At 37.5% G+C, this 26,000-nt stretch overlaps 1 protein-coding gene across 3 annotated transcripts; it reads right to left on the bottom strand.

The window, feature by feature from the left end:
* Nucleotides 1–200: 200 nt before the first annotated feature.
* On the bottom strand, nt 201–25,512 carry LOC107826087 (subtilisin-like protease SBT2.4). Of its 3 annotated transcripts, none has more exons than XM_016653035.2 (9): nt 25,092–25,512; nt 23,021–23,415; nt 22,471–22,566; nt 22,246–22,315; nt 8,842–9,124; nt 7,167–7,504; nt 6,805–7,072; nt 6,456–6,728; nt 201–824 (listed from the first exon to the last, which is right to left on the bottom strand). In XM_016653035.2, exons 1-9 carry the CDS (start codon nt 25,092–25,094, stop codon nt 415–417), a joined length of 2,136 nt encoding a protein of 711 aa, XP_016508521.2. In that variant the 5' UTR covers nt 25,095–25,512; the 3' UTR covers nt 201–414. The 3 variants fall into 3 exon arrangements, with proteins under 3 accessions (XP_016508521.2, XP_016508523.2, XP_016508520.2); XM_016653037.2 differs by having other exon boundaries at nt 22,471–22,546; nt 25,092–25,509; XM_016653034.2 differs by lacking the exon at nt 25,092–25,512 and adding an exon at nt 24,040–24,192.
* Between the last annotated feature and the right edge of the window lie 488 nt (nt 25,513–26,000).

Genomic DNA, 26,000 nt, shown 5'->3' with positions numbered 1-26,000 from the left:
GCTTATTTTTTGCATATGTATTTAATTAGTGCTCAAACATTTTATTTTCCAACTTCTTTAGTACTTTTCCCCGACTTACTTTAATTGGGTATAGTTGATATTATTGTATGACTTACATTATATATATTTTTATATTATAAACTATATTATAACTTTTAATTCCAACAAAGAACCGATATGAAGTTGGACAGACGGCAATTCATCAATTATCGATTTGACTGTTTCACTCAATGAATTGCATCTCCTAATGGTCAATAACTGGAAAATACTAGTAATAGAAAGGCTTAATACAATGTCTTATTTTTGAAAGTACATAGGTAATGTCGACAATGAGAGGCAAACTACAAAGGTACTTGGCACAAGATAAGAGTATATAACTATATGATCGACTATCAAGTTAGTCATTGCCTCTTCTCATATGACGTTGGGGAAAATTGATAGTGGCATCTTGACGACGTGATCTAAAGATCCCGTTAAAACAATTTCACCAAAAGTAAATTCATCAAGAGGTTGGGTGACATTGAGTGTAATGTGCAAATGTTGGGTTTCTTGTGGAGCTATTTTAAACCAAGATGGTTGTATATCAACCATCACTCCTTTCGGTGCCAACACTGCACTAACATACGTCTCTGCTTTGCTTCCAACATTCATGACTGTCCGACGTACTAGTCGCGATCCATTAAGGGATGTTATTGTAATCGAAGGCAAATTTAGGTCCGATGGATTGACAAATAACTCACCACAAACTCCTCCTGTTGCACTTTTGACTATTGCAGTATCAATATTTGGTAAAGAACACAGGAAACTGATGTAATCCTCGTACCCTGTCTCAATAAGAATAAATAAATGAGATGAAAGATTAGCACTTTTGGTAACTCAACTTAGAATTTGTCATGTCAAAATGTTCCTTAAAAAAAAACCATCAACTTCAAATTGTTTACGTTCTAACTAATAAGACAACATAATTATTTCTGTAATATTTGATCCCTCATCTTCAGCCAATTAGTGGTTGTGAATTGTAATTTTCTTTTGCAAATTAGTACTTAGAATCTGTATTGTCCTTTTCTATCTTGAGCAGCTTCGCTCGTACCATCCCTGTCTGTTATCATGACTATTGACGAAACTTCCGCAGTCAAGACCTCAGCCCCAACCAGCCATGGCGTGATCAATCATATCACTCAAGGTGGACAGTTGGTCACCATTAATCCAGCCACTGCTCATGCAGCTTGGACGAAACTTGCTCAACAATACGCAAATAAGTGCCAATCACAAGTCTATAGATTTCAAAACTCTCTTGCTCGCCTTACCAGGTCAATAGCTCAATATCTCAATGAGATCCACACTATTGATGAACTAGCCATTGCTGATTTGAGAACAGAAGCACCTCTAGCTCAAGGCCCGAATAAAGCTCAAGCGGGGCATTTGCATCTATACCCGCTTTTTGTGTCACGTTTTAACTTGTGCCTGCTTTGTAAAAAAAATTGCAAGCGTACCCGTTTTTCGCATAACTTTAGCATACGGGGCTGAAGTAGCAAAGACAATCACGCAAAACTTCAGCATTCTAGTAGCCGGGCCTGAAGAGTTTTTGTTTTGTAACTGACGAACTTCAGCTCTAGAGCTGAAGGTTTTGTTTGTAGAGCTGAAGTTTTTATTTTGTAACTGGCGAACTTCAGCTCTAGAGCTGAAGCACCACAATTAGCAGTGATTTTTTAAGAAAAATAGTGTACATCTTCTCAACTCAAACACGAATAAACATACAAAAACTCCAAAATTTTAAAGCTCATCTTACTGGTAACTTAAACTTTTTCCTAAGACTAATTTGCTGTAAATTTGGAGCAGAAGTACAACTGCCGAACTGTTCAATTAAAAAAAATTGACCTTATAACTAAAGCACCGTTGCTTCTGGAGATAAATACCAGTTTGTTTTGTAACTTGAAGAAGAAAACGAAGGAGGAGAAGGAGGAGGAGAAAGGGGGCTGGAGTTATTTAAAAAGTGGGTACAAGTTAAAAGTTTAAAAAAAATGGGTATAGGTTAAACGGGGGCGATCAAATAGGGCGCCCCGTGCAATTTTTACAGCTCAAGCTTAGAAATGGACTGGATCCTCACCACATGCAGCCTACCTTGCTTATACATCCACTCGTCCTTCATTTACACTTTGGCATCGTCGTCTCAGACATCCTAATTTAAAAATTCTGAAGTTTGTTATTTCACAATTTTGATTACTAGTTTTCGATTTCTATCAAGATCATTGTAACTCATGTCTTTGTAATAAAAGACATCGTTTGCCATTCAATCAATCTACAATAAGAAGTTCAAGACCATTAGAACTTTAATATACTCATGTATGGGGATCCTATCCCGTCAATTCCACCGAAAGGTATCACTACTATGCCATCTTTCTTCATCACTTCACAAAATATACATGGATTTTCTCATTGAAAAAGAAATCTAATGTTGTCTCCATCCTTGCTGCCTTCAAATTATATTGCTTGTTAAAAAGTTTTTTAATTGTTTAATCACTAGTTTATATTCAAATGGCGGTGGCGAATATTAGAGCTTTACAAAGACACTTTCTATCAATGGGAATTCAGCATCTCTTCTCAACACCACACGCCTCAAAGGGTGAGTGTTGCAGAAAGTAGTGCCATAGCCACCCTATACCAAGGATGGTCAAGCGTACACCGTTCGCCGAAAAATTATATTGTGTATATAAGTTGAATATTACTTTATATGGCTATATATTATATTTTAAACACCCTTAACACAGTTGAGTGAGTCCAACGCTCAGGGTGTTCAAAGTGACGTGTTGTTCACGGGTTTAAATTACAACTCATTTTATTTGCCAAAATAAACGGAGACCACCATATATGGTCTATTTGATTCTTTTTCACTATAGTTTTTTTTTAATAAAATAAATGTTAAAACTTAAAACTTGTGTAGAAATAAACAACTAATCTTAAAAGTAATCTTTTAACTAAAAGTTATTTCTTAAATAAATTTTATAAAGTTCTACAAAAATTTCTTCAACAAAAGCTCTCTACACAAAATCCCCTCGACTCTCTCTTTTCTTTGGTTTTATGCTTACTTTTATTAGTAAAATTTCTAATGCTGTGTAAAGTTTTTTTTATTGTTTAGCTAAATATTGCGTAGTTTGATCTTAAAACTTTGGTACACCATTCATCGACAAAAAATTATTGACTTGTTTAAAGTTTGAACACCCTTGACGAAATTCCTGGCTACGCAACTGGCAAAAAGACGTCATTGTCATATCATGGAAACGGCCTTAACCCTCATGCATGAAGCCTCAGTACCCCTAATTTACTGGCCTTATGCTTGCTCTACGGCCGTGTACCTAATCAATAGAATGATCACTCCCATCATGAAAGGAAAGTCATACGAGTCCCTTTTTCATACCTCACCACATTATAGTACACTTTGTACATTCGGCTATTTGTGCTATCCTTGGCTACGTCCCTATTCTAGTCATAATCCTGATCTTATGTCCAAGCCATGTGTTCTTTGGGTATTCCACAAAATTACCAGTGTTTTGATCCATCCACTTCCAAAGTTTTTTCTTATCTCGCTATGTTGTTTTTATAGAAAATAATTTTCCCTTCTCTACCATGTTTCTTCTCCTACCTCGGGTTTCCGAATCCACTCTTCATTCTTCACCTGTACCTAATCAATAGAATGATCACTCCCATCATGAAAGGAAAGTCATACGAGTCCCTTTTTCATACCTCACCACATTATAGTACACTTTGTACATTCGGCTATTTGTGCTATCCTTGGCTACGTCCCTATTCTAGTCATAATCTTGATCTTATGTCCAAGCCATGTGTTCTTTGGGTATTCCACAAAATTACTAGTATTTTGATCCATCCACTTCCAAAGTTTTTTCTTATCTCGCTATGTTGTTTTTATAGAAAATAATTTTCCCTTCTCTACCATGTTTCTTCTCCTACCTCGGGTTTCCGAATCCACTCTTCATTCTTCACTTGATGTTATACCTATTGACCACACTCCACCCTCATCATCAAACACCACTACACCTATACCCACTCTTGATATCTCCCCAGTTCCCGTAATATCTACTCCCGTATCCATGCCATTGGATGTCATAATTTCACCACCCACTACTCCAGCTCCGCTCACTACAACAATATCAACAGTCTCATGTCCAACTGCTCCTATTTTGAAATTGAGCGAAGATGCCTCAAACTATTCTTTGCAACAGGTAAATAGTCCACTTCATCCGCCAGCTCATGTAGTCACTCGGTCCCAGCACAATATCTTCAAACTGAAGAAACCACTTAATTATTCAGCTCTCTTAGAATCAGCAGATCCTATTTGTTAGGATTTTGCCCTAAATTTCTAATCTATTAGGATTCCCTTTCTTGAAGGAAGGAAAAAAAACTCCTAGAAGGAATAAATCTCATTCATATGCATTATTCTTTTCTTGGAGAAGAAGTTTTGTACTTCTACAAATTGACGTTTTCTTCTCACAACAAGAACAACAACAATAGCATCCACAATGTAGTCATTAAAGAGTCTTGTTTAGGGGAGATTTTTCTCTCAATAGTTTTTATATTTTTATACTAGTTTGCATTGTTAGCTTCCGCATGCGTCATGTTATTTAGATCCCAACACTATTGTGGCTCCTCGCACATATACAGAAGTACGTAGTCCAGCATGGAAAGATCCAATGCATGAAGAAATTGATGCCCTTGTCCGCAACAAGACTTGGTCCCTCGTTCCTCCATCTGCAAACCGAAATATCATTGGCTACAAGTGGGTTTTCGGGTCAAACAAAAATCAGATGAAATCTAGATCGATTCAAAGGTTGGCTAGTTCCAAAAGGATTTCATCAGCCCTCTGGTATTGACTTCACCTCAACTTTCTGTCCAGTGGTAAAATCAACTACTATCCGTCTGATTCTCACTTTGGCCACATACTCCAAATGGTTTCTTTATCAACTTGATGTGAATAATGCATCTCTCCAAGGTAAACTAGAGGATGAGGTTTACATGGAGCAACCCCCTAGTTTTGTCAACTCTAAGTATCTTACTTATGTTTGCAAACACCATAAGGCAATTTATGTTCTTCGCCAAGTCCCTAGTGCATGTTACAATGAATTCAAGAAATTTATTTGCTCGAGTGGGTTTGTTGGTTCTAAGTCGGATACTTCACTTTTTACAATGCATGGTCTGACCTATGTTGTGTTTCTACTTCTCTATGTATATGATATTATATTGACAGGTTCTTCTGATGCAAACGTACTTGAAGTGAATACAGCTCTAGCAGCCCGGTTTTCTCTGAAAGATCTACAGCCTCTTAACTACTTTGTGTTAAGGTTTGTCATACATCTGCTGGTCTTCTCCTCTCGCAAAGAAAGTATATTGCTTATCTTCTTCATCGATTCAATATGCTTGATGGCAAAGGAGTAAATTCCACTTGCAGCATCGCTCCACTCACACTTGATGATGGCACTGCACCCACGGATCAAAAGCATTATCGTCAAGTTGTTGGTGCTCTTCAGTATCTTTCTATTACTCGTCCAGGTATATCCTTTGCAGTAAATCGCCTATCTCAGTTTATGCATCGTCCCACTCATTCACATTGGCAAGCTAGCAAGAGGGTTCTGTGCTATCTGAAAGCAACTGATTCTTATAGTCTGCTACTAGCACCTCATAAACCTCTCAATCTAGTAGCATTCTCTGACTCTGACTAGGGAGTTGATCCAGATGGCTGGTGCTCCACCGGATCGAGCTTATATCGTGTTTCTTGGGGGTTTTCCATTTATATGGTCATCCAAGAAGCAACTACAGTAGCTCGTTCCTCTACTGAAGCCGAATATAAGGCGCTTGCAAATGCTGCAGGTGAAACCAATTGGATTGTTAATCTCCTGAAAGAACAACACTTCTCCATTTCAAACATTCCCATGGTCTGCTGTGACAAATTAGGTGCAACCTTTTGTCTCAAACCAAATCTTCCACAGTCGCATGAAGCATCTTGTTCGGGAGCAAGTCAGGGACAAAACACTTGTTGTACGACATGTTCCTTCTTTCTCACAACTTGCTGATTCTCTTACCAAAGTGGTGCCTACAACAGATTTTCGTTGTGATCGGTCCAAGATAGGCGTCGTTCCCTCACCGCGTATCTTGCAGGGGGCATAATAAGGAACCATAATCACCTGCAGATTCTTTTTCTCAACATTATTTTCTGCAATCTGTAATTCCCGATCTTCAGACAATTAGTGATCGGGAATTGCATTTTTCTTTTGTCAATTAGTGATTAGGATCTGTATTTGTCTTTTCTATCTTGAGCAGCTTTACGATAGTGTAATGGAATAGCATAACCGTTTTTATCAAACTCTTTACTAACCAGTTAATAACGGTAGAAATTTACCATTTGCTTTCTTCAGATGGAAATGAATAAAGTACTACACTTATACCTGCTGAAAAGATGAGACCGGGATCGAGAGCATGAGAGGGATTGACAAGGCCAGCACCAAAACCAAAAGGAGCAGAAGTGTATAAGGTGTAGAGATCAAATCCATGAGCCATAATGGGGTCCCCAAGATTGTCATAAGTGGTGGCTGTGGTTGACATTGCTGAAGCTACCATTGATGGTGTCCATGATGGATTATATTGCTTTATTAGTGCAGCTACTCCAGCAATATGAGGTGTTGCCATGCTTGTACCAGACAATAGGGCAAAATTATGTCCTGCATATATGATTATTAACTTTATACTAGAAGAGTAGTTATAAAAAAATTTAGCTAGAAACATATATATATATACCCGAAAGAATGGGATTTAAAACACTCATGGGACTCCAAGCTGCCCAAATTTGGTGTCCAGGAGCCAAAATATCAGGCTTGAGTACATCAGTAGGATTTTTACTTTGATCAATGTAATCAGGACCCCTTGATGAAAATCTGCTAACTATAGGAGCTCTACCCTTGTAAGAAGCAATTCTTCCTTCACTTATGGCTGCTCTACCACCATATCTTACCACAAAACCATTCTTGTCCCTTACAGTTTCTCTTTCATAGTACTGCAATATATTCTGCAAATACAATAGATGAAGTTATATATATATATATATATATATATATATTTGAAAATATGAGGGAAATTTAGGTAGGTACAGACAGACAGACCTGGGTATCAATAGTTGTTGGTATCATAATGCCAGGAGTAGCGAAAGGAATAGGCTCCGCTATGAAATCTCCATAACTTGGATTTGCAACAAAAACAAATGCTTTGAATCGAAGAAGATTGGCAGTATGTATGATGCCCATAAGACTGGAATTCCCATTGTAGAAACCAGCTGAAAACGTGCAAATCACAACACTGTCTTGCACAACAAGAGGGTCAAATGCCTCTGGGTATTGGCATTCATCCGCATTGAAAATTCTTGGAAATGTGCTATTTTTTTTTACTGCATCCTTAGCCAAAACCAGCTTATACTGAATCAACCCACCTCCAAATGTTGGTCCTACAAAAATACATACTAGTTAATGTGAAAACATATTGTTTACAAGCCCTCAAACAAAAATCATACTTTTTCTCTTTAATCATCTTCGAATTATATATTCCAACGTTAAATAAGCTATCCCACTAATTTTTCTTTTTTAAGTATCAAGTACGTCGCTGAAGTGACCAAATATAGACTATCCAACTTTTTTAGAGCAATCACTATGTCTACAAGTAGAGGCATATTCCGTATTTGGAACATAAATATATGATCTTTAAAGTTCTTAATATTAAACTTGTACGAAATTATGAGTTAAAGAATCTCATATACGGTGTTGCAAAAACTAAATTTAATTGTACCCATAGTGAAGCACATAGGCTCCATCTGCCTTGTTGAAGTTTTCTCGAATTAGCCAGTCTCCTATTTCAATCCTAGTTTCTTCTTTTTCTTGCTGTAAAGGTGGCCGGGCCGGTATGTGGGATCTCACATCTATATATATAAAATCATAACATAACCCTAACTTTCTCTTCAAGTTCCTAGAAAATAGGCCTACACATATTACAACATTTATTTACCGTATTTGCTATATACGGTCAATACCCCTCCTCATGTTGTGTAATGATGATTTCGAATGCCCAAAAGTGTTCATACTATGATTTCCTAATGCCTTCGTAAAGATATCTGTCAACTGATCATGAGAAGGAACATAACTGGGATGTATACTGCTGGCGACTAGCTCATCTCTAACAAAATGGCAATCTACTTCAAGATGTTTGGTCCGTTCATGAAAGACTGGATTCCGGACTATATGCAATGCTGCTACGGTGTTGGTTGGGATACATCGACCAATATTTCTTTCTCATCTGATTTCAGTGTGATCTGAGGTTTAGTTCGTTAAAAATTATTTACGTTACCAACAGTAAAAATAAAAGAATAAACTGTAATTCGTGGAAACAACAAGTTTATAAAGACATCATCAAACTTAACCTGATCGGTCGCGGGGACAACTACTGACATAACCCTTGTTTATGCCCTAGCCTTAAAACATTACTCTCAGTAATGCCGTAATATATTTTAAAAAATAAAGCGATAAGCTAAAATCATTTTTCTCAATCACGTTTAATTAATAATCGTTCCAATGACTGCGTGAACATTTTACTAAACTTCGTTAGCGGTTAGCTTTTGCCTGGTGAAATTTTTGAATAAAATAATTCCTAAGAAATACGTTTATACTAGTTCGGAAATTATTTAAAAAGTTGTATTATTTTCGTAAAATGATTGAAATAACGAGTTACTTCGACAAAAATGCCATAAAAGTAATATAGACTTTTAAATAATAATTATGTAGCAAAACTAACCTGATAATCCTACACCCCCAATTTTGAGACCGTTACCAAGAATAAGAGTGGCAGGATAGGTTCTATCAATGTCACAAGCAGCAACACCTACAGCCCATGGACTATAAGAGATGACAGAGTAAGGAGAAGGACCCTGGTTCCCAGCTGCTTGAACAACAAACGTTCCAGCCTTGTGTGCAGCTAACATGAATATCTCAAACAGGCTCAAGAAAGTCAGTGTGCCTTCTGGTGGTTCATCTGGTCCTATTGACAGAGTCAAGATATCAACCCCATCTAATACTGCCTGCAAATTAATTTGTCAAACTGGGTCAACCTCTTGAAAATTTTAGAATTTGGTTGAATGAGAAATGCTAAAACGATATTAATTACTTCTTTCTAATAGTCGTGGTGTTCGAGTCAACTTGCACGCATTATACTAAAACAATAATTACTTATATAATAAGGGTGAAATTGCAAAGGAAAAATAACTACTCCCTCTGTCCCAAAAAAAGATGACACTTTTCGAACTTCGAGAGTCAAATGAGTAGTTCTTTGACCACGACTTTTTCATATACCTTTCAAATATTTTGAATCGTTAAATATTGTGATTCACAGTATAATTTATATAATATTTAAATTTTACATAAAAAAACATAAAGATTCTATGTCTAAATTCATCGCCAAATTTAAGAGGTTTGACTCTCAAGATCCGAAAAGTATCATTCTTTTTCGGACAGGAGGGAGTAATACTTCTAAAGGATTTTGAAAACCCAACCTCTTAAATTATGTATTTCTTTCCAAATAATGTTTTGAGCATGTGTATAAGTTGCTAATACTACTTATGACTTGTTGGTATTGTTTAGGTTGAGACTCGAGGTGTCAAAGCATGTTCCAAATCAGTTTTAAGTTAGAGGAATTACACCAGTAATTTTCTAGTGATCATGATCGACCGGATTGACTTGTACAATTGCAAAGGAGCTAGTAGTGATCGTGAAGAAGGATTCACAAATGCAGTTACGCTATTGTGAGGATTTATCCGCGATGTTCAAGCCCAATGGAGTCCGCAATTTCGGAAGAGATATTGCGATCACAAAGGGCTTTAGTATTTAACTAAGTTGCTCGGACACGGGTGCGGGTGTCCGACACGGGTGCGGATCTAGAGGTCGGATCTTTCGAGATGTAAATTCTAAGATTCAGGAATACGGATCCTAGTACGGATACGGGTGCGAGGATCCGGCTAAAAATAATTCAAAAAAATAAAAATATCTCTACTTTATGAGAAATTTTGTGGAATACTTAAGTATAGCTTGTAAAGTATGGATTTCTTTTTTATTCTTAAATTGTAGATAAGTAAATGATTGATTTCCTAGATAAGGTATGCTATTTTCTTCAACTTTACCCCAAGTTTGGTTTTAATTTCGGGAATCAAATTGTATCTCGCCTCAAATTTTTCCGTCCATCGTGGTAAAAGTACCCAAAATTGTTTGACCATATCCGGTATGGATCCCATACCCACACCCATACTAGTGCCGTGTCGACACGGGTGCGGCACCTAAACTGCCATGTCGGAGCAACTTAGGTATTTAAACCCTAGAAACGAATTGAAGAATCAATTTTGAGACTTCTGAGGCAAGGAACCCTCGGGTGGATTGATCATCCACATGAGTCACGGTTTACAATCGCCTCATATTCCAGTGTGCATCATGCTAGTGTACACGGAGGCCTATTGTAACAACTCGATAAGTCCGGGGTGGCGGTCAGGCCATTAAAGGCGGAGTCCTGCCAGGGAGAGGCCATCCGAGAAGTGGAGGTCAGATTGGTAGGGCTCAACCACGTTGCTATGCATTTTCAGCTAGAACTAAGGCGGAGTCGTCTGATGCGGTCATCACAGGTATTGTTCTAGTTTGCCATAAAGATGAATTAATTTTATTTGATCCGAGTTCCACTTATTCATATGTGTCATCCTATTTTTTTTCATATTTGGATATATCTCGTGATTCTTTGAGTGCCCCTGTTTATGTGTCTATGCTTGTTGGGGATTCTATTATGGTGGGCCGGGTCTATCGCTGTTGTTTGGTCGCTATTGGAAGCTATGAGACTAGAGTTGACCTTCTATTACTTGATATGGTAGATTTTGATGTGATTCTGGGCATGGATATTAGTTGTCACCATATCATGCTATTTTGGATTGTCACGCCAAGACTGTGGCGATAGCCATGCTTATGTTGCCTTGATTGGAGTGGAGAGTGACTCTTGGTCAATCCACTAGCAGGCTCATGTCATATGTGAAGGCTCGGCGTATGGTCGAGAAGGGGTGTTTGGCGTATTTGGCTTATATCCGTGATTCTAGTGCGGAGTTTCCTTCCATGGATTCGGTTCCGGTTGTGCGTGAGCTCCCAGAGGTGTTTCCTACAGATTTCGGGGCATACCACCCGACAGAGATATCGACTTTTGCATTTTACTTGGTTCTGGGCACTCAGCCCATTTCTATTCCACCATACCGTATAGCCCCAATTGGGATTAAAAAAATTGAAGGAACAGTTGCAGGATTTCATTGATAAGGGATTCATTAGACCTAGTGTCTCGCCTTGGGGTGCACCGGTGTTGTTTGTGAAGAAGAAGGACGGATCGATGTGGATGTGCATAGATTATCGGCAGTTGAACAAGGTCACTATCAAGAACAAGTATCCGTTCCCGAAAATCTTGACCGGCTTCAGGGGGCCAAGGTGTTTTCCAAGATTGATTTGAGGTCTCGCTAGCATCAGGTAAAGATTATGGCATCGGATGTCCCAAGACCGCTTTTCGAACTCAGTATGGTCACTACGATTTCTTGGTGATGTCATTTGGCTTGACTAATGCCCCAGCAACCTTCATGGATTTGATGAATCGGGTGTTCAAGCCATATCTGGATTCCTTCGTGATTGTATTCATCGATAATATTTTGGTTTACTCATGCAGTCAAGAGGAGCATGAGCAGCACCTACGGATCGTACTTCAGACTTTGAAGGATCATCCGTTATATGCCATATTTTCGAAGTGCGAGTTCAAGTTGACACGGTTGCCTTTTTAGGGCATATCGTATCTTCTGAGGGCATCAAGGTGGATCCTAAGAAGATTGAGGCGGTTCAAAACTGGTCTAGACCTACTTTAGCTATAGAGATTCGGAGCTTCCTAGGTTTGGCGGGGTATTATCGCCGATTCATGAATGAATTTTCATCTATCTCAACCCCATTAACCAAGTTGACCCAGAAGGGTGTCCTTTTCAGATGGTCCGACGAGTGTGAGGTGAGCTTTCAGAAGCTCAAGAATGCATTGACTACAGCCCTAATATTGGTGTTGCCTACAAGATCGGAATCTAACATTGAGTATTGTGATGCATCACATATTGGGCTTGGCATGGTGTTGATGCAGGACGGTAGGGTGATTGCATACGCGTCTCGGCAGTTGAAGGTTCATGAGAAGAATTACCTTGTGCATGATTCAGACTTGGCAACCATTGTTCATGCGCTAAAGATTTGGAGGCATTATCTGTACGGTTTTCAATTTGAGGTCTATACCGACCATCGAAGTCTCCAACATATGTTCATTATAGCAGAAGGACTTTAATTTGTGGCAACAGAGATGGTTAGAGTTGCTGAAAGACTATGATATCACTATTCTGTATCATCCCGGAAAGGACAATGTCGTGGACGATGCATCAAGTAGGAAGGTAGAGAGCATGGGCAGTTTGGCATATTTACCGGTAGTGGAGAGGCCACTAGCCATGGATGTTCAAAATTTGGCCAGTCAGTTCGTGAGGTTGGATGTTTCGGAGCCTAGCAGGGTTTTTGCTTGTGTCGTGGCACAGTCATCGTTGTTGGAGCGTATCAAGCCTCGCCAGTTTAATGATCCTCACTTGTTGGTGTTGAAATACACGGTGCAACGGGGTGGTGCTAAGGAGTTTGTGATTGGAGATGATGGTGTTATGAGGCCTCAAGGCCGGATTTGTATTCCAAATGTTGATGGGTTGAGAGAGTTGATCCTTGAGGAGGCTCATAGTTCTCGCTATTCCATTCATCCAGGTGTCACGAAGATGTACTGTGACTTGAAACAACAGTATTGGTGGCGGAGGATAAAGAGAGATATTATTGATTATGTCTCTCGATATTTGAATTGTCAACAGGTTAAGTATGAGCATCAGAAACCGGGTGGATTGACTGAGAGATTGGAGATACCGGAGTGAAAGTAGGAGCGCATCACTATGGATTTTTATTTTTTTGGTAGGCTTACCATGGACCTTGAGGAAATATGACGCAGTCTAGGTTATTATGGACCGATTAACTAAGTTTGCACACTTTTTTCCGGTGATGACTTCCTATTCTTTAGAGTTGTTGGCTCAGATTTACATTAGGGAGATTATTCGCTTGCACGGCGTGCCCATTTCCATCGTTTTTGACCGAGGCACGCAGTTCACATCGCATTATTGGAGAGTCGTATAGCATGAGTTGGGTACGCGAGTCAAGCTGAGTATCGTGTTTCATCTTCAAATGGATAGACAGTCCGAGTGCACAATTTAGATTTTGGAGGACATGTTGTGGGCATGTTCTATGGATTTCGGGGGTCAGTGGGACCAGTTTCTACCTCTAGCGGAGTTCGCCTATAACAACAGCTATCAGTCGAGCATCTAGATGGCTCCGTACGAGGCCTTATATGGGAGGCGATGTCTTTTGCCGATTGGATGGTTAAAGCCCGGTGAGGTTAGATTATTGGGTACTGATTTGGTCTGTGATGCTTTGGAAAAGTTTAAGGTGATCTAGGAGCAACTTCGTATAGCTCAGTCCAGGAAAAAGAGTTATGCATACCGGAAGGTTCGAGATGTGGCTTACATGTGGGCGAGAAGGTTCTTCTCCGAGTGTCGCTTATGAAATGCGTGAGTTGATTTGGGAAGAAGGGCAAGTTGAGCCTGAGGTTTATTGGACCGTTTGAGATCTTGGAGAGAGTTGGGAAGGTTGCTTATAGGCTTGCATAGCCTTCTAACCTAGCAGAGGTACATCCGGTATTTCACGTTTCTTGCTTCGGAAGTACCATGAGAATAGGTCAAAGTTTTAGACTTCAGCATGGTACAGCTTGATGAGAACTTACCTATGAGGAAGAGCCGGTGGCTATTCTAGACCGACAAGTTCGAAAGTTGAGATCCAAGAGCTTTCCTTATGTGGAAGTGCAATAGGGAGGTCAACCGATTGAGGAGGCTACGTGGGAGTCCAATTCCGATATAAGGAGTAGATATCCACATATTTTTACTAGTCCAGGTACATTTCTATGTCCGTTCGAGGAAGAACGTTTCTTTTAGAGGTGGAGAATGTGACGACCCAATAGGTCGTTTTGAGTACTAGCCTTAATTTCCATGTTCCAAGATCTCTCATAGCTTCATTTGACGTTTATTAGTTTGCGTGCATGGTCTGCATCGTTTTTCAGAAAGCTTTTATGTAAAATTTTGAAGAAAAGGTGATTTTTGACTTAAAGTGAGGTTTGAGTTGACAACGGTCAACGTTTTAGATAAACGACCTCAGATCGGTATTTTGACGATTTCGATAGATTCGTATGATGTTTTTGGACTTGTACGGACGTTTGGTTGGGGTCTCGGGTGAGCCAAGCGGATTTTGGCACATTATGTAAAATATTTGGAAAAATGAATTTTAAGGTTGAAATTTGTTTTGATGAACGATTCTTGTTATTAGATGTTATTTTGACGATTTGCGGTAGCGAGATAAGTTTGTATGATATTATTACACTTGTGTGCATGTTCGGTTTGGGGCCCGAGAGGCTCAGGTGAGTCTCTAATGCATTGTGGATTGATTTGGAACAGTTGATGCATAGTTGTTACTGGTGTAAACTTGCAAGTATCGCAATTGCGAGCATCGCATTTGCGATGTAAGGCTCACAAATGCGAACATGGGCTGGGTTTGGGACTTTGCAATTGTGAAGCAAAGTTCTCTTTTGTGAACAGAGTCGGGATCGCATTTGCGATCACAGTGTCACATTTGTAGAGTATTGCCCGCATTTGCGATTGGGGGGTTATTCGCAAATGCGATAATTTTGTCGCATTTGCGACTTTTGCACACTGTGTGATGCTGATTGCAATTGCGATCAGTGGTTCGTATTTGCAGACATCGCAATTGCGACATCTGCAGCTGTGTAAAATGTGGAACTTTCGGGATTAAGCTCATTTTAAACCATTTTTCAACCCTAGACACCATAGAGGCGATTTTCTTGAGAGCTTTTCTTTACAAATTCATTGACAAGTAACTTTAATTTTTTATTCCATCAATCCCCAATACTTTTCCATGAATTTTAACATCAAATTCATAAATTTCAAGGTAGAAATTAGGGGTTTTAGGTAGAATTTCAGGATTTTACAAAAATGAGATTTAGACTTCAAAGGCCGGATTTCGAAATAAATCACATAATCGGGCTTGGGATGAATGCGTAATCGGGATTTGGTCCGAATCTCGAATTATGACCAAGCAAGTCCGGGGTTGACTTTTTCAAAAATGATCAAAATTGAACCTTTTTCATTCGTGGGTAGCTTCTAAAACTTATTTTGGGTTGTTTGGTTGATAATATGCCAGATTTGGTTGGTTTGAGGCTTGTTCCAAGGGAAAGGCCATGGTTGATTATTTTATTGATTCCGCGAAGAGGCAAGTATCATGGTTAACCTTGACTTGAGGGAATTAGGACTTGATTGGTCCATTTGCTACTTGATTTTATGTGTGAGGACAGCCTATGTACAAGGTGACGAGTGTACATACATTGTCATGGGTTAAGCATGCAGAAGTGGGCTTTTAACTGCGTATTTTAACTATATTATGTCTTTTTTACTTTGTTCTACTATTCATGTCATGCCTTCATTGTTACTTGTCCTTATTTGTTAATTACATATCCCATGCACCCAATTTTTACTTGTTGTCCATTTTAGCTGTGTTATGCCTTTAATTATCTATTTTCCTTCCCTTGTTTCTATTCGCTCCGGTTTGTTATGTTGGTTTGCTTTAGAGTATTTACTTGTTTTGGTTCCTTTCTCATATGTTGAGATCTACATCGTAGTTGTTTGTAACATTGATATGTTGTTTGGGGATCGGGTTGCACACCACAATGGATATTGATATGTTGTTTGGGATTGGGTTGCACACCACAATAGATATTGATATGTTATTGGGATTGGGTTGCACGCTGCAACGGTGTTGGTATACATATATGTGTGGATCGGGTTGCGTGTCGCAACGGAGAAGATATGTTATGACTGTTCTTGACTGTTGGTTCTGCACCCATGCAGTATTGTGAGTTTGAGCATAGATGATATTCTGAGGCCCTTTGTTATGTATTTTTTGTTCTGATTTTCATGTTAGTCGTTACTTCCCTATTCTATTATTGTTTTTTCTTATACTAATTCTTGTTTATAGTGAGTGCCTTGTTATAGCTTCGGTACTACTTTGTCGAGGTTAGGCTCGGTACTTAGGGAGTACATGGGGTTGGTTGTACTCATATTACAGTTTTCACTTCTTGTGCAGATTCTGGTGTTGGTCCTAGCGGTGTCTAGTGGAGGCCTGCTTCGGACAATTATTAGCTAGAGACTTGAGGTAGAGCTGCATGACGATCGAAGGCCCTGAAGTCCCCTTCTTATCTTATTATTGTTTATTTTATTCAGACAGTTGTATTTTTATTTCGGCCTTTGATTATAGCACTTTTAGCAGCTCATGCACTTGTGACGCCTGATTCCGGGATTAGACTAGACAGCGAGTTTGGAGCTTATTATATATTTGAAGTTTTACAACTTTACCTTCTTATTAATATGCATTTTTAAAATTGTTAAAATGAATAGTAGAGTAACTAATATTGGCTTGCCTAACAAGTGGATGTTAGGTGCCATCACGGCTCTACAACTGGAATTTCGGGTCGTGATACCTACCATTTAGGTTTGGCAACCCTTCATTTTCTCCAAGCCTACCTCTTTTTTCTTTTTTCCTCTAACTCTTCATTGAAGAAGCCCAACACCTATACTAATATGCCACTTTTCTTTTCTCATTAAACCCAAGTTTTATTGCAAAGAAAACTTATTTTCTACCCCTCGAAGAAAGGTGTGTATTTTATTTTCAAAAGTCAAAAGGGGTTAAGGATTTGCTTGAAACCCTAAGTTTTAGTTTGAGAAGGTTTGTTTCTTGCTGTTGTGGCAAGCTTCTTGCTCTATCTATATGTGAATTACTTAGCTTTTGGATGGTAAATTTAAGTCACTGAAATAAAGAAATTGATTACATTTTTGAGCTGGATAGCAGTTAGTATTTTGAGCATAACGTTTTGTCTAAACTTCGGATTGTAGTGCTTCAAAATTCTGTAGAAAGCTAAGACATAGACCTACAATTGTTATGACGACCACAATATCCAGTTTTTCTATCTACTATGTGAAAAGGGGGCTGAAATGCAGTGTAGAGTTCCTGCCAAATTTTTATTAGAATAGTTGTGACCCTATTTTGTCCGCCTTTTGGTATTGATCATGATTTGCTTTAAACATCTTTAAATTTCAGACCTTAAGTGATTGTTTGATTACGTGTTTAAGGTACAATAGACATTCGTTCAAGCTAAGAAGAACAATTCAGGAAAAAGTTTTGATTCTTGGCTTAGAGGATTTTTACGTCCTTGTGGTTGTTTGAGTTTTAGAAACACTCTAAGGTTTGCACATAATCTTTAAAACTATTTATCTAATTTATTTTCTTGGGATACTTTAAATAGTTTAAGCCTTGTTAAAATTTCTTTTAATTTAAGTTGTGGTTATATTGGTTGTTGTTACTTCAGTACCCTATTTGCTTACTAATTGAGGAAGTATGTTTTGGTATACTCGGATTTATTTGGTTGCCATGGAGGATACAATATACTTGGGTCAACAACATGTTAAATTCTTATGGATATTAGTTAAGTAATACATATTTTTTTAAATGCTTTAGTTTGCCCACATATATGAATTGCATGAACATTATTGCATTCTTGTTAGGATTTTGTCTTCTTGTGATAGTGACTTTGTCACTAATTTTGGCATTGCCTCTTGATATTGTCCGGATCTTGCCCATCTTAGACTTTGGATTCACATTTCATCTTATTATGGACCTTTGTCCATTTTAAGTATGAATAGAAAAGCCACTTTCAAAATGGTTTTTGATTCTCTTGATTATTGGGGTTCGACCCTACTTGATTTAGGGCCTCAGTCCTTCTTGTTAATTGATCATGTTTGATGTGATTGCATGACATATATGTTGGAAGAAATTAACTAATTGACGGACTTGATGAAATAACTTTGGGAAGCTTTCTTGGCACCTGGGATATGAATGTTAGTATCTTGGACTACTTCTTGTTGATATTTATTCTCTTCAAATATTGTATCATCATTATGAACTTGATGAAGATTTGATGAACATTTATGTGCAAGTTCTTTCTTGTATTCTTGTTTAGACACGAGCTAATGATGTTGCACTGGAGGTGCAGTATTTCCCACGAGGTGGGAGTAGGCCTAGAGAACAAGCCAGATACAGACCGCAACTTATACATGGGAGAGACCATTGGATGGGCACCACCATACCCATAGATACATCTTATTTTGTGCTAATCAGAATGTTATCCGCCGCACTTCACTTTTTATTCTAAGACCAAACATATAAATAGAAAGTATCATTGGATAAAAATGGTCATGGAAGAGAAATTATTTGAGGAGCGGTGGTTGCAAATAAGCATGAGTTTTGCAGAAAACTGGTTTAATGAAGCCTGTCAACAGTTCATTTACTTGAAGACATATTTGGCTCCTTGGTTAGAGGGGGAGTTTGTTGGACTCATGCCCACGTTGTTCAACCAAAGGCTCAATAGCCTAATTCTATTCTCTTTTGGTTTCCATTCCTATTTGGAGTTGGTTTTGGCTTTGAGAGAAAGCACCACTCATTATCTATAAATAGAGCAAACTTGGAGAATTGTTCTTTGCTCATTGATATTAGTCTTTGAAAGACTTTAGCACATAAGACTTTAGCACCACTCATTTTTGAGACTTTAGCAGATTTTATTCCGACCAACCAGCTCCAAATCACGTATTCCGATTCATTCACCGTTGGATCGGGCTGAAATTTTCATTGAGTGTTCCTAACATCTTAGTCTTTGATTTGAACGGTGGAGACCGGATTTGGAGGCCTGTAGTATCCAATTTAGAGCCCTGAACAACAGCTTCGTTTTTGCGATTTCTCATCTTTCTTCAATTGATTTGTTGTCTTTTATTGCTATTGTCGCTCCGTGTTTGGTATTTGTTATGTATCCAATTTGGAGAACTTTTGTAATACTCTTACTGTTATAATGGAGCTTTTTGGATTTTTATGATCCCATGATTTTTACCTTTAATTTGAAAGATTTTTCACGTTAAAATTTAGTATTCTTTATCCTTTCTATTTTTGGGTTTGCCTCTTCCTCAACATGACACGTTCATTGGGTGAGGAATAGTAAATACAAAATTTCATACTTTATTTCTCACTTTTGGGGTACAAAACGCACATATCATAACCTGGTTTTGAAGGAGGATCATTGAGAATTATTAAGGTAATGATCCTAAACCTTTTATTGAGTTCTTTACATGATTATATACAAATTTAGGCTTCCAAAACATGGAACTTAGCATGAACTATACGGAACTTAGCCCTAAAAGCCCCAAATGAAAAAGTAAGAAATTGGATGGATAAATGAAGCCCGATTGAGAACTAATTACATTATTAGACTCCATGGATTATGTTTAGTTAAAAAATTTATCAGGTCCTAGGATTTAATATTTTTAGCCGAGAGTTAATTTTGACCATTGACTTTGACTAAACCCAAAAATATTAAAGTGACTCCTATTGGGTAGTTGATTACGTTATTGCATATTTGTATAGATATGAGGTGTTCATTCGAAAAGGAACACAAAATTCAATAGAGATGCTTTGTGCTTTGACTGCTTTTGAAGTAGGTGAATTTTTTAACTTTTTAATTGCTTGTTTTTCTAAAGACATGTTTCGTAAGAGTTGCACAAATGCATTGAAATAATTTTAAATGCCTAGTTGGTGTAGGGATGAGCAAGTGCTAAATATAGCATTTTACAGCTATATTATGATTTACCTTAAGATGTGTGTGATTTTAGGATCCTGCACTCCTAGCACTTGGCATTGACTTGCTTTGAATATAAGACATGTGGCTTTTTATTGCACATTTACAAAGCTATGGCTATGCGGGTAAAACATGTAGGATTAGCGGACCTTAATGAGTTACTATTATATGCATGCATCGTGATGAGTTCTATGGTTTCATTTGTACTGTGGATACTCTTGTGAATGTCGTGGATGTGTGTATGCTTTTTATACTTGCACGTAAGTTTATTTTGCGTATAATTATGCACAGTAAACTTTTAAAAGACTTGTCCCCATGGGCATGAAAGGGGGTGAGTTGATGATCTTATTAGGTCCTCATGGCTCACAACTCAATGCTTCTTGTAGATATCGCAGCTAACAAAACTTGAGGATTAGTTGATCTTTCCACGCAATCAGCTTTGGTGGGCCATCCACTCGGTCCGTGAAGGCTAGGGATTTCTTTTTTGGAAATGACACCAGGTAGCCATTTTTAAGGATACTATTTAAAATATATTAGCAGTATACAATGTATTTAAAGATTAGTCAATTTGCTTAAATTTCAGAACCTGAAGTTTAACCCTCAAAATCCAAACTTCAGGACATCATATCGTAAAGTTCTAAAATTGTGTTCAGAAACTCGAATTTTATGTACCAAATTTTAATTAGCAGTTTAGAAATATATGACACTTAGTCCTGAATTTCAAATTAGCAGTTTAGAAATTCATGACACTTAATCCTGAATTTCAAATTAGCAGCTCAAAAATTTAGGACACTAAGTCCTGAATTTTAAATTAACAGCTCAAAAATTCATGATACTTAAATCTATTATAAATTGTAAACATATTTTAAATGCATGCTTAAAAGTGGTTACTAGTACACTTCATCCTCTTTTTCCTGCAGTATACTCTCTCCGTTCCAATTTATGTGAACCTGTTTGATTGGGCACGGAGTTTAAGAAAAAATGAAGACTTTTGGAATTTGTGGTCCTAAACAAGTCAAAAAGGGGCCCAGAGTATTTGTGTGGTTACAAAAGCTTCTCATTAAGGGTAGAATTGTAAGTTTAAGCTAAACTGTTACCAAATTTAGAAAAGGGTCATTCTTTTTGGAACGGACCAAAAAAGAAGAAATAGGTTCACATAAACTGAAACAGAGGGAGTATGATTTAAGGTTATGTCCCTACAACTCATTTGTACTCTTATATTTACTAGTCTCAGGGTACGCGCTTTGCGCGTGTACCCATACTTCTTAAGAATCACGTAAATATTAGACTATGTATTGAGTTATATAGGCTTATAAAATGAAATTCAAAGAAAAATTCCTAAAAATGGATATTGTTCTCATTAATTAGCTCAATAAATGAAAAAATTATGTCTCACCAAAGTTTTTAGATGCCTAAATGTAATTTAAGGGGACATCTGTCGGAATATTTTACAAAAATTATATTGTTCATATGACTTGAAAACAAAAAATAAAAATGCTTTTAGCATGATTTTTAAATATTTATCAAACAATACAAATAAAAAATCAAATATTTTGGTCTTTTAAAGATTGGGAATGAAAAGATTGGCCATACACGCACCTCCTAAAAATATTAGTAGCAGGTACTTAGAGTTTTTCCTATTACATATGTTTATATATTTTATTTGTATTTTGTAGAGTTGTTTGTATTTTGCCGATGATTATTTAGTTATATTGCATTGTAAAGAAACCTTAGATATTAGATCTTTTAGTGTCCGTAGAATAATATGAAATGGTACTATTTTAAAATAAAAGGGATCATTTCCTTATTTGAAGTAAAATCTCAATTGAATTTAAACTCCTAAATATCAGGACCTAATTCAATAAGGAAAGATATAATAACCAAAATTTATTGATTTTAAAGTCCTAAATATTAGAAAAGTAACTTAAATTACTATTTTGTTCATTGTAAAATTAAATTTTAAAGGGCAAAAAAGGCGAACGATATTTCGCTAAGGGCCTTCGTACTTTTAATATAGTATAGATATAGATAATTTTGTTTCTCCCTTGATTCTTCTCTCCTGATTATCTCAGTGATTCGAGGGGTGGAGCAGCGTGTTTCTCGATTATTATTATTATTATTATTGATGTGCGTTTGGATATTAAAGCTTTATCTTATACTAACTGCTTATGATTTGTTGTGATGATAAATTATCCAGTTCACTTGGCCGGATATATGCTCGCTAAGTGGCGGTTGCAACCTTTGAGAATTGTGTAGTGACCGGTGCAAAGTGCAAGTAATACTTACTTGATCAATTGCCGCTAATACATCTGAAAGAGTTCCTATGCTTGGATAAATAGCTTTATAAACTGCAATCCTGTTTGTCATAAGCAATTGCATAGCATTCCTTTAGTGAAGACCCACTTGTCATCATATATATATATATATATGTGTGTGTGTGTGTGTGTGTGTGTGTGTGTGTATGTGTGTGTAGTCCTTTGCCTCTGTGTATGTTTTTCTATATGTACCTACCTTGCCCGCGGCGCCATTCCAGTTGCTCGTCCGTAGTACAAGCCATTCACTACCACCGGAACTCCAAAATTTCCAGCTGCAATTGAAGCTACATGACTGGAAAGGAAAAATCAAAAATATAATAAAAAGGTATAGGCTAACATAAACTTGAAGACAAAATCATACTCTAGACATCTCAAACTAAAATTTCCTTTCCTTTCTCTTTTCTGCTTTCTCGAGGAATATCTTTTCCTAAAGTTAATTTATTTTCCATAAACTATATCTAAAAATTCATTAACATAAGCCCCATAGGTAGCACGAGGTTTATTTCTTTGGGGATTAGAAAATGACCATTTGCCTGAAATTTAACTACTGATTGATTAACAGATTGCTAGCACGATAGAGAAGTATTAAAATTGATACTTACAACTGATTTAAGTTAACCTAAATAAACATGTAAAGTTCAATCGACCAATCTACAGAATAATATACTAGATAAATACTAAGGAAGTACGTATATGATGGGTGGAGAATTTGATAAGTTTGACCACCAGAGTATTATGAATTTTACCTGCCATGTCCAACAGCATCAAAGGGTGAGAGAATATCCACAGAGGCATTAAGAATAGCAGTAGCTTGAGCTCCATTTGAGAAAAACCTAGCAGATACTATCTTACCATTGCAGGAAGTTTCAGGAAATAAAGGACCTTCCTCACATGCTCCAGAAAAATGTTGAGAAGTATAATTTGTAGTAGTTGTGGGATCATAAGAAAAGCTGGGGTGGTCTGGGTTAATGCCAGAATCAACAAAGCCAATCACAATTCCTTCCCCGATGTTTCTATCCCCTCCTTCTTGCGTCCATACCGCCGGTATCCCCAGAAACTGCGGAGTGTAAGTAGTCATCAGTTTAACCCTCCTGTCTTCCTCCACCAACTTCACTCTTGGAGCATTCTTCAGGTTTTCAATCTGAAAATTTATCGAATTCATAATTTAATATTAGTTTATTGAAATTCTAGTAATTTTTCACTACATATCTATGATTGATACCAAATTATTGGTATCAAAGAAAAGGGAAGAGAATAAGAGGGGGAGGTCAGAGGAGAAGACAAATTCAGGGGATAGGGATAGAGACAGAGAAGAGAGGAGATACAAGAGGAAAAATTCATATTTATCATTACTCAATGAAATTACAATTTAGTAGTAGTAGCCTTATACTCCTAACTAGTTTCATGTGAAATATGCCAAAAAAAAAAAGGAATTGGAAATTAAATCGAAGTCTAACAAACTTTTCCGCCAGAATGGCTCCCACTCACTTAAGCTACTTTCGAACTAAGTCCCTAATTTTTATATCAATACGCTCCTGTTAAACAACATTCTTGTCCTCAAGGATGGTAAATGTAGAACTGGAGCCACCAGGATCAAAAGGAAATTTCAAAAGATGTTCTCCAAGCATAGCACACAGAAGTCAATATTTCTGGTTATATCTTGTAACAAGGAGAATGGATAATATGTGTTCCATCTAAAAGCTATGCTCCACTCCTTAATGGTTATCTCAACAGTAAAGTGCACCTCTTGGTGATATGAATATACCTTCCAGCTCATTTATATAATCATTTGGTGTAGAAACATCAAAGTTGCTCTAGAATATATCACTCAAGTAACAGAACTTCATTAAGGAGCCGCCTGGAACAAATGGAAATTGATGTGGAACACCTTGAATTTCAGGATAATACAACAAACAAGTAACTCAATTTCATAGCAAGAAGACAACACTCCACTTCATTAGTACTAAGCATATACCAACAGTTGTCTAGTTGATTATGTAGAAGGTGTGGTGCACGTTCCTCCACCAAGAGAGGAATGATAATCGCATGAACATCATTAGAGCTGAATTTGCTTCCATATGCTGGACTCCATAATTGAGTAGAGAAGAATGATGACACATATCCCTTGAAGTTGCATGTTTGCTGGTGCAAATTTTTTAAGTGGTTCAGGTTTTGAAAATGCAACTCAATAGCTTGGTTCTCCAAGCCAATAAATATACCACCTGAGTCAAAAGTGAATTGCAAATTATTCACCATATCTCTGACTTTTGCAGCTCCATTCCTTAGACTGGCAGAACCAGAGAAGTTAAGAGCACCAGAACACATTGCAACAGGAAAGATAAAATCAAATAACCAGTCTCCAAAGCTTGCAAACATGTACTTCTTCCACCTCCTTGTCAGTTATAACCTCTTTGTAGTGTTGATTAGTAGTCCCTCGAATGCTATCTCATAGTTTCACACTACCACTAGAATCCATGGATAAGAGATGTCCTTTGTAACTTAAAAACCCATGCTGCACTATTCATGGAGTTGTAGAGATGCTGAAATATAGTGCATGTAGATACATGTCTTCTAAAGCATCCAAATCACTCTCATCAGAATTATAATCTAGCTTTGGCATTTTACCAAGCACATTGTGAGCATTATTCTCGCGTTCATCTTCCACAAAATGTTTAGCTAGGAATGTGTCTCCCAAAGCATCTATATCATTATCACTCTCGTTTTCCATAAAAAGTACATTTAAGAACATATCTTCCAGAACTTCAGCACTTTCTATAAGGACGGAACCTAAAGGAGAAGTTTCGAGGTTAAACTTACCATTTTTGTACACAAGCAGAGATCTTCATGTTTAGGCAATAGTACCTCCCACTAGAGCAAACAACATAGCATGGCATGCAGTAGTATTTGCATGGCTCTTCAGATTTTAGCTCAATTTGTCTTTAAATTTTCTGAAAAAGCCTTTGAATCTCAGCCAATAGAGTCATTGTTTGGTCGGCTGATGCGTCGCATAAATGCGATATGTTTTCTATTGTAGAATCTTCAACTAATGCTTTGTTAATATTCAGTCCACATGCCGAGAGCAACCTGGCTCTATACCAATTGATACCAAATTATTGATATCGAAGAACAAGGATAAGAAGCAGAGGGGAAGGAGATCAGAGGAGAAAGAATTTCAAGGGATAGAGACAGAGAAAAGAGGTTTGAGAGAGACGGGAGGAGATACAAATTCAGAATTATCATTACAATATTGTAGCAGTAGCGCCTTTATACTCTTTAGGCGGTTAAAATCGGCCTACCTGATTATGCTATTTGATCAAGACAAGGAAACTTCATCGCAGAATAGCCTCGTAATGAATCGGATTAAAGCACGAAGACGAGACATCGAGTCCGAGGATCAAGGTACATGCTGAGATCGAGGCCAACAACAACCAAGACCAAATGTGATAGACTTCAAACAGCGTGTAGTAACAGAAATGATCATGTTGCAAATTTCGGAACAGATCAAATCAAGAACGGTTATCTAGTTAATCATGGGATTTACTTCCATAATTGTAATTGTATCTTAAATATGATTCCTCTAATATATAAAGGGGGTCCTAATCATCTTGTAAACAACTTACATTCACGAATATCAAAGCAATATAATATTTCTCAGCTTACTTTCTTGTTCTTCAACCTATTGTGCCTTTAACTATTCTTGCATAACTAGCTCGAGGGTATCTGAGC

Source organism: Nicotiana tabacum, chromosome 18 (genome assembly GCF_000715075.1).
Source record: "Nicotiana tabacum cultivar K326 chromosome 18, ASM71507v2, whole genome shotgun sequence".
Classification (NCBI taxonomy): domain Eukaryota; kingdom Viridiplantae; phylum Streptophyta; class Magnoliopsida; order Solanales; family Solanaceae; genus Nicotiana; species Nicotiana tabacum.
Note: the sequence above shows the minus strand (reverse complement) of the source record. Positions and strands in the feature narration are given on the sequence as shown.

Bases quoted from the DNA above. Each gene is read 5' to 3' on its own strand.
- LOC107826087 (XM_016653034.2), bottom strand. The intron at 9,125-22,245 runs GTAAGTATTACT...ATTAATTTGCAG, and splicing joins TATTAGCGGCAATTGATCAA to GCAGTATTAGATGGGGTTGA. The intron at 825-6,455 runs GTATAAGTGTAG...TTATTGAGACAG, and splicing joins CGGTCTCATCTTTTCAGCAG to GGTACGAGGATTACATCAGT.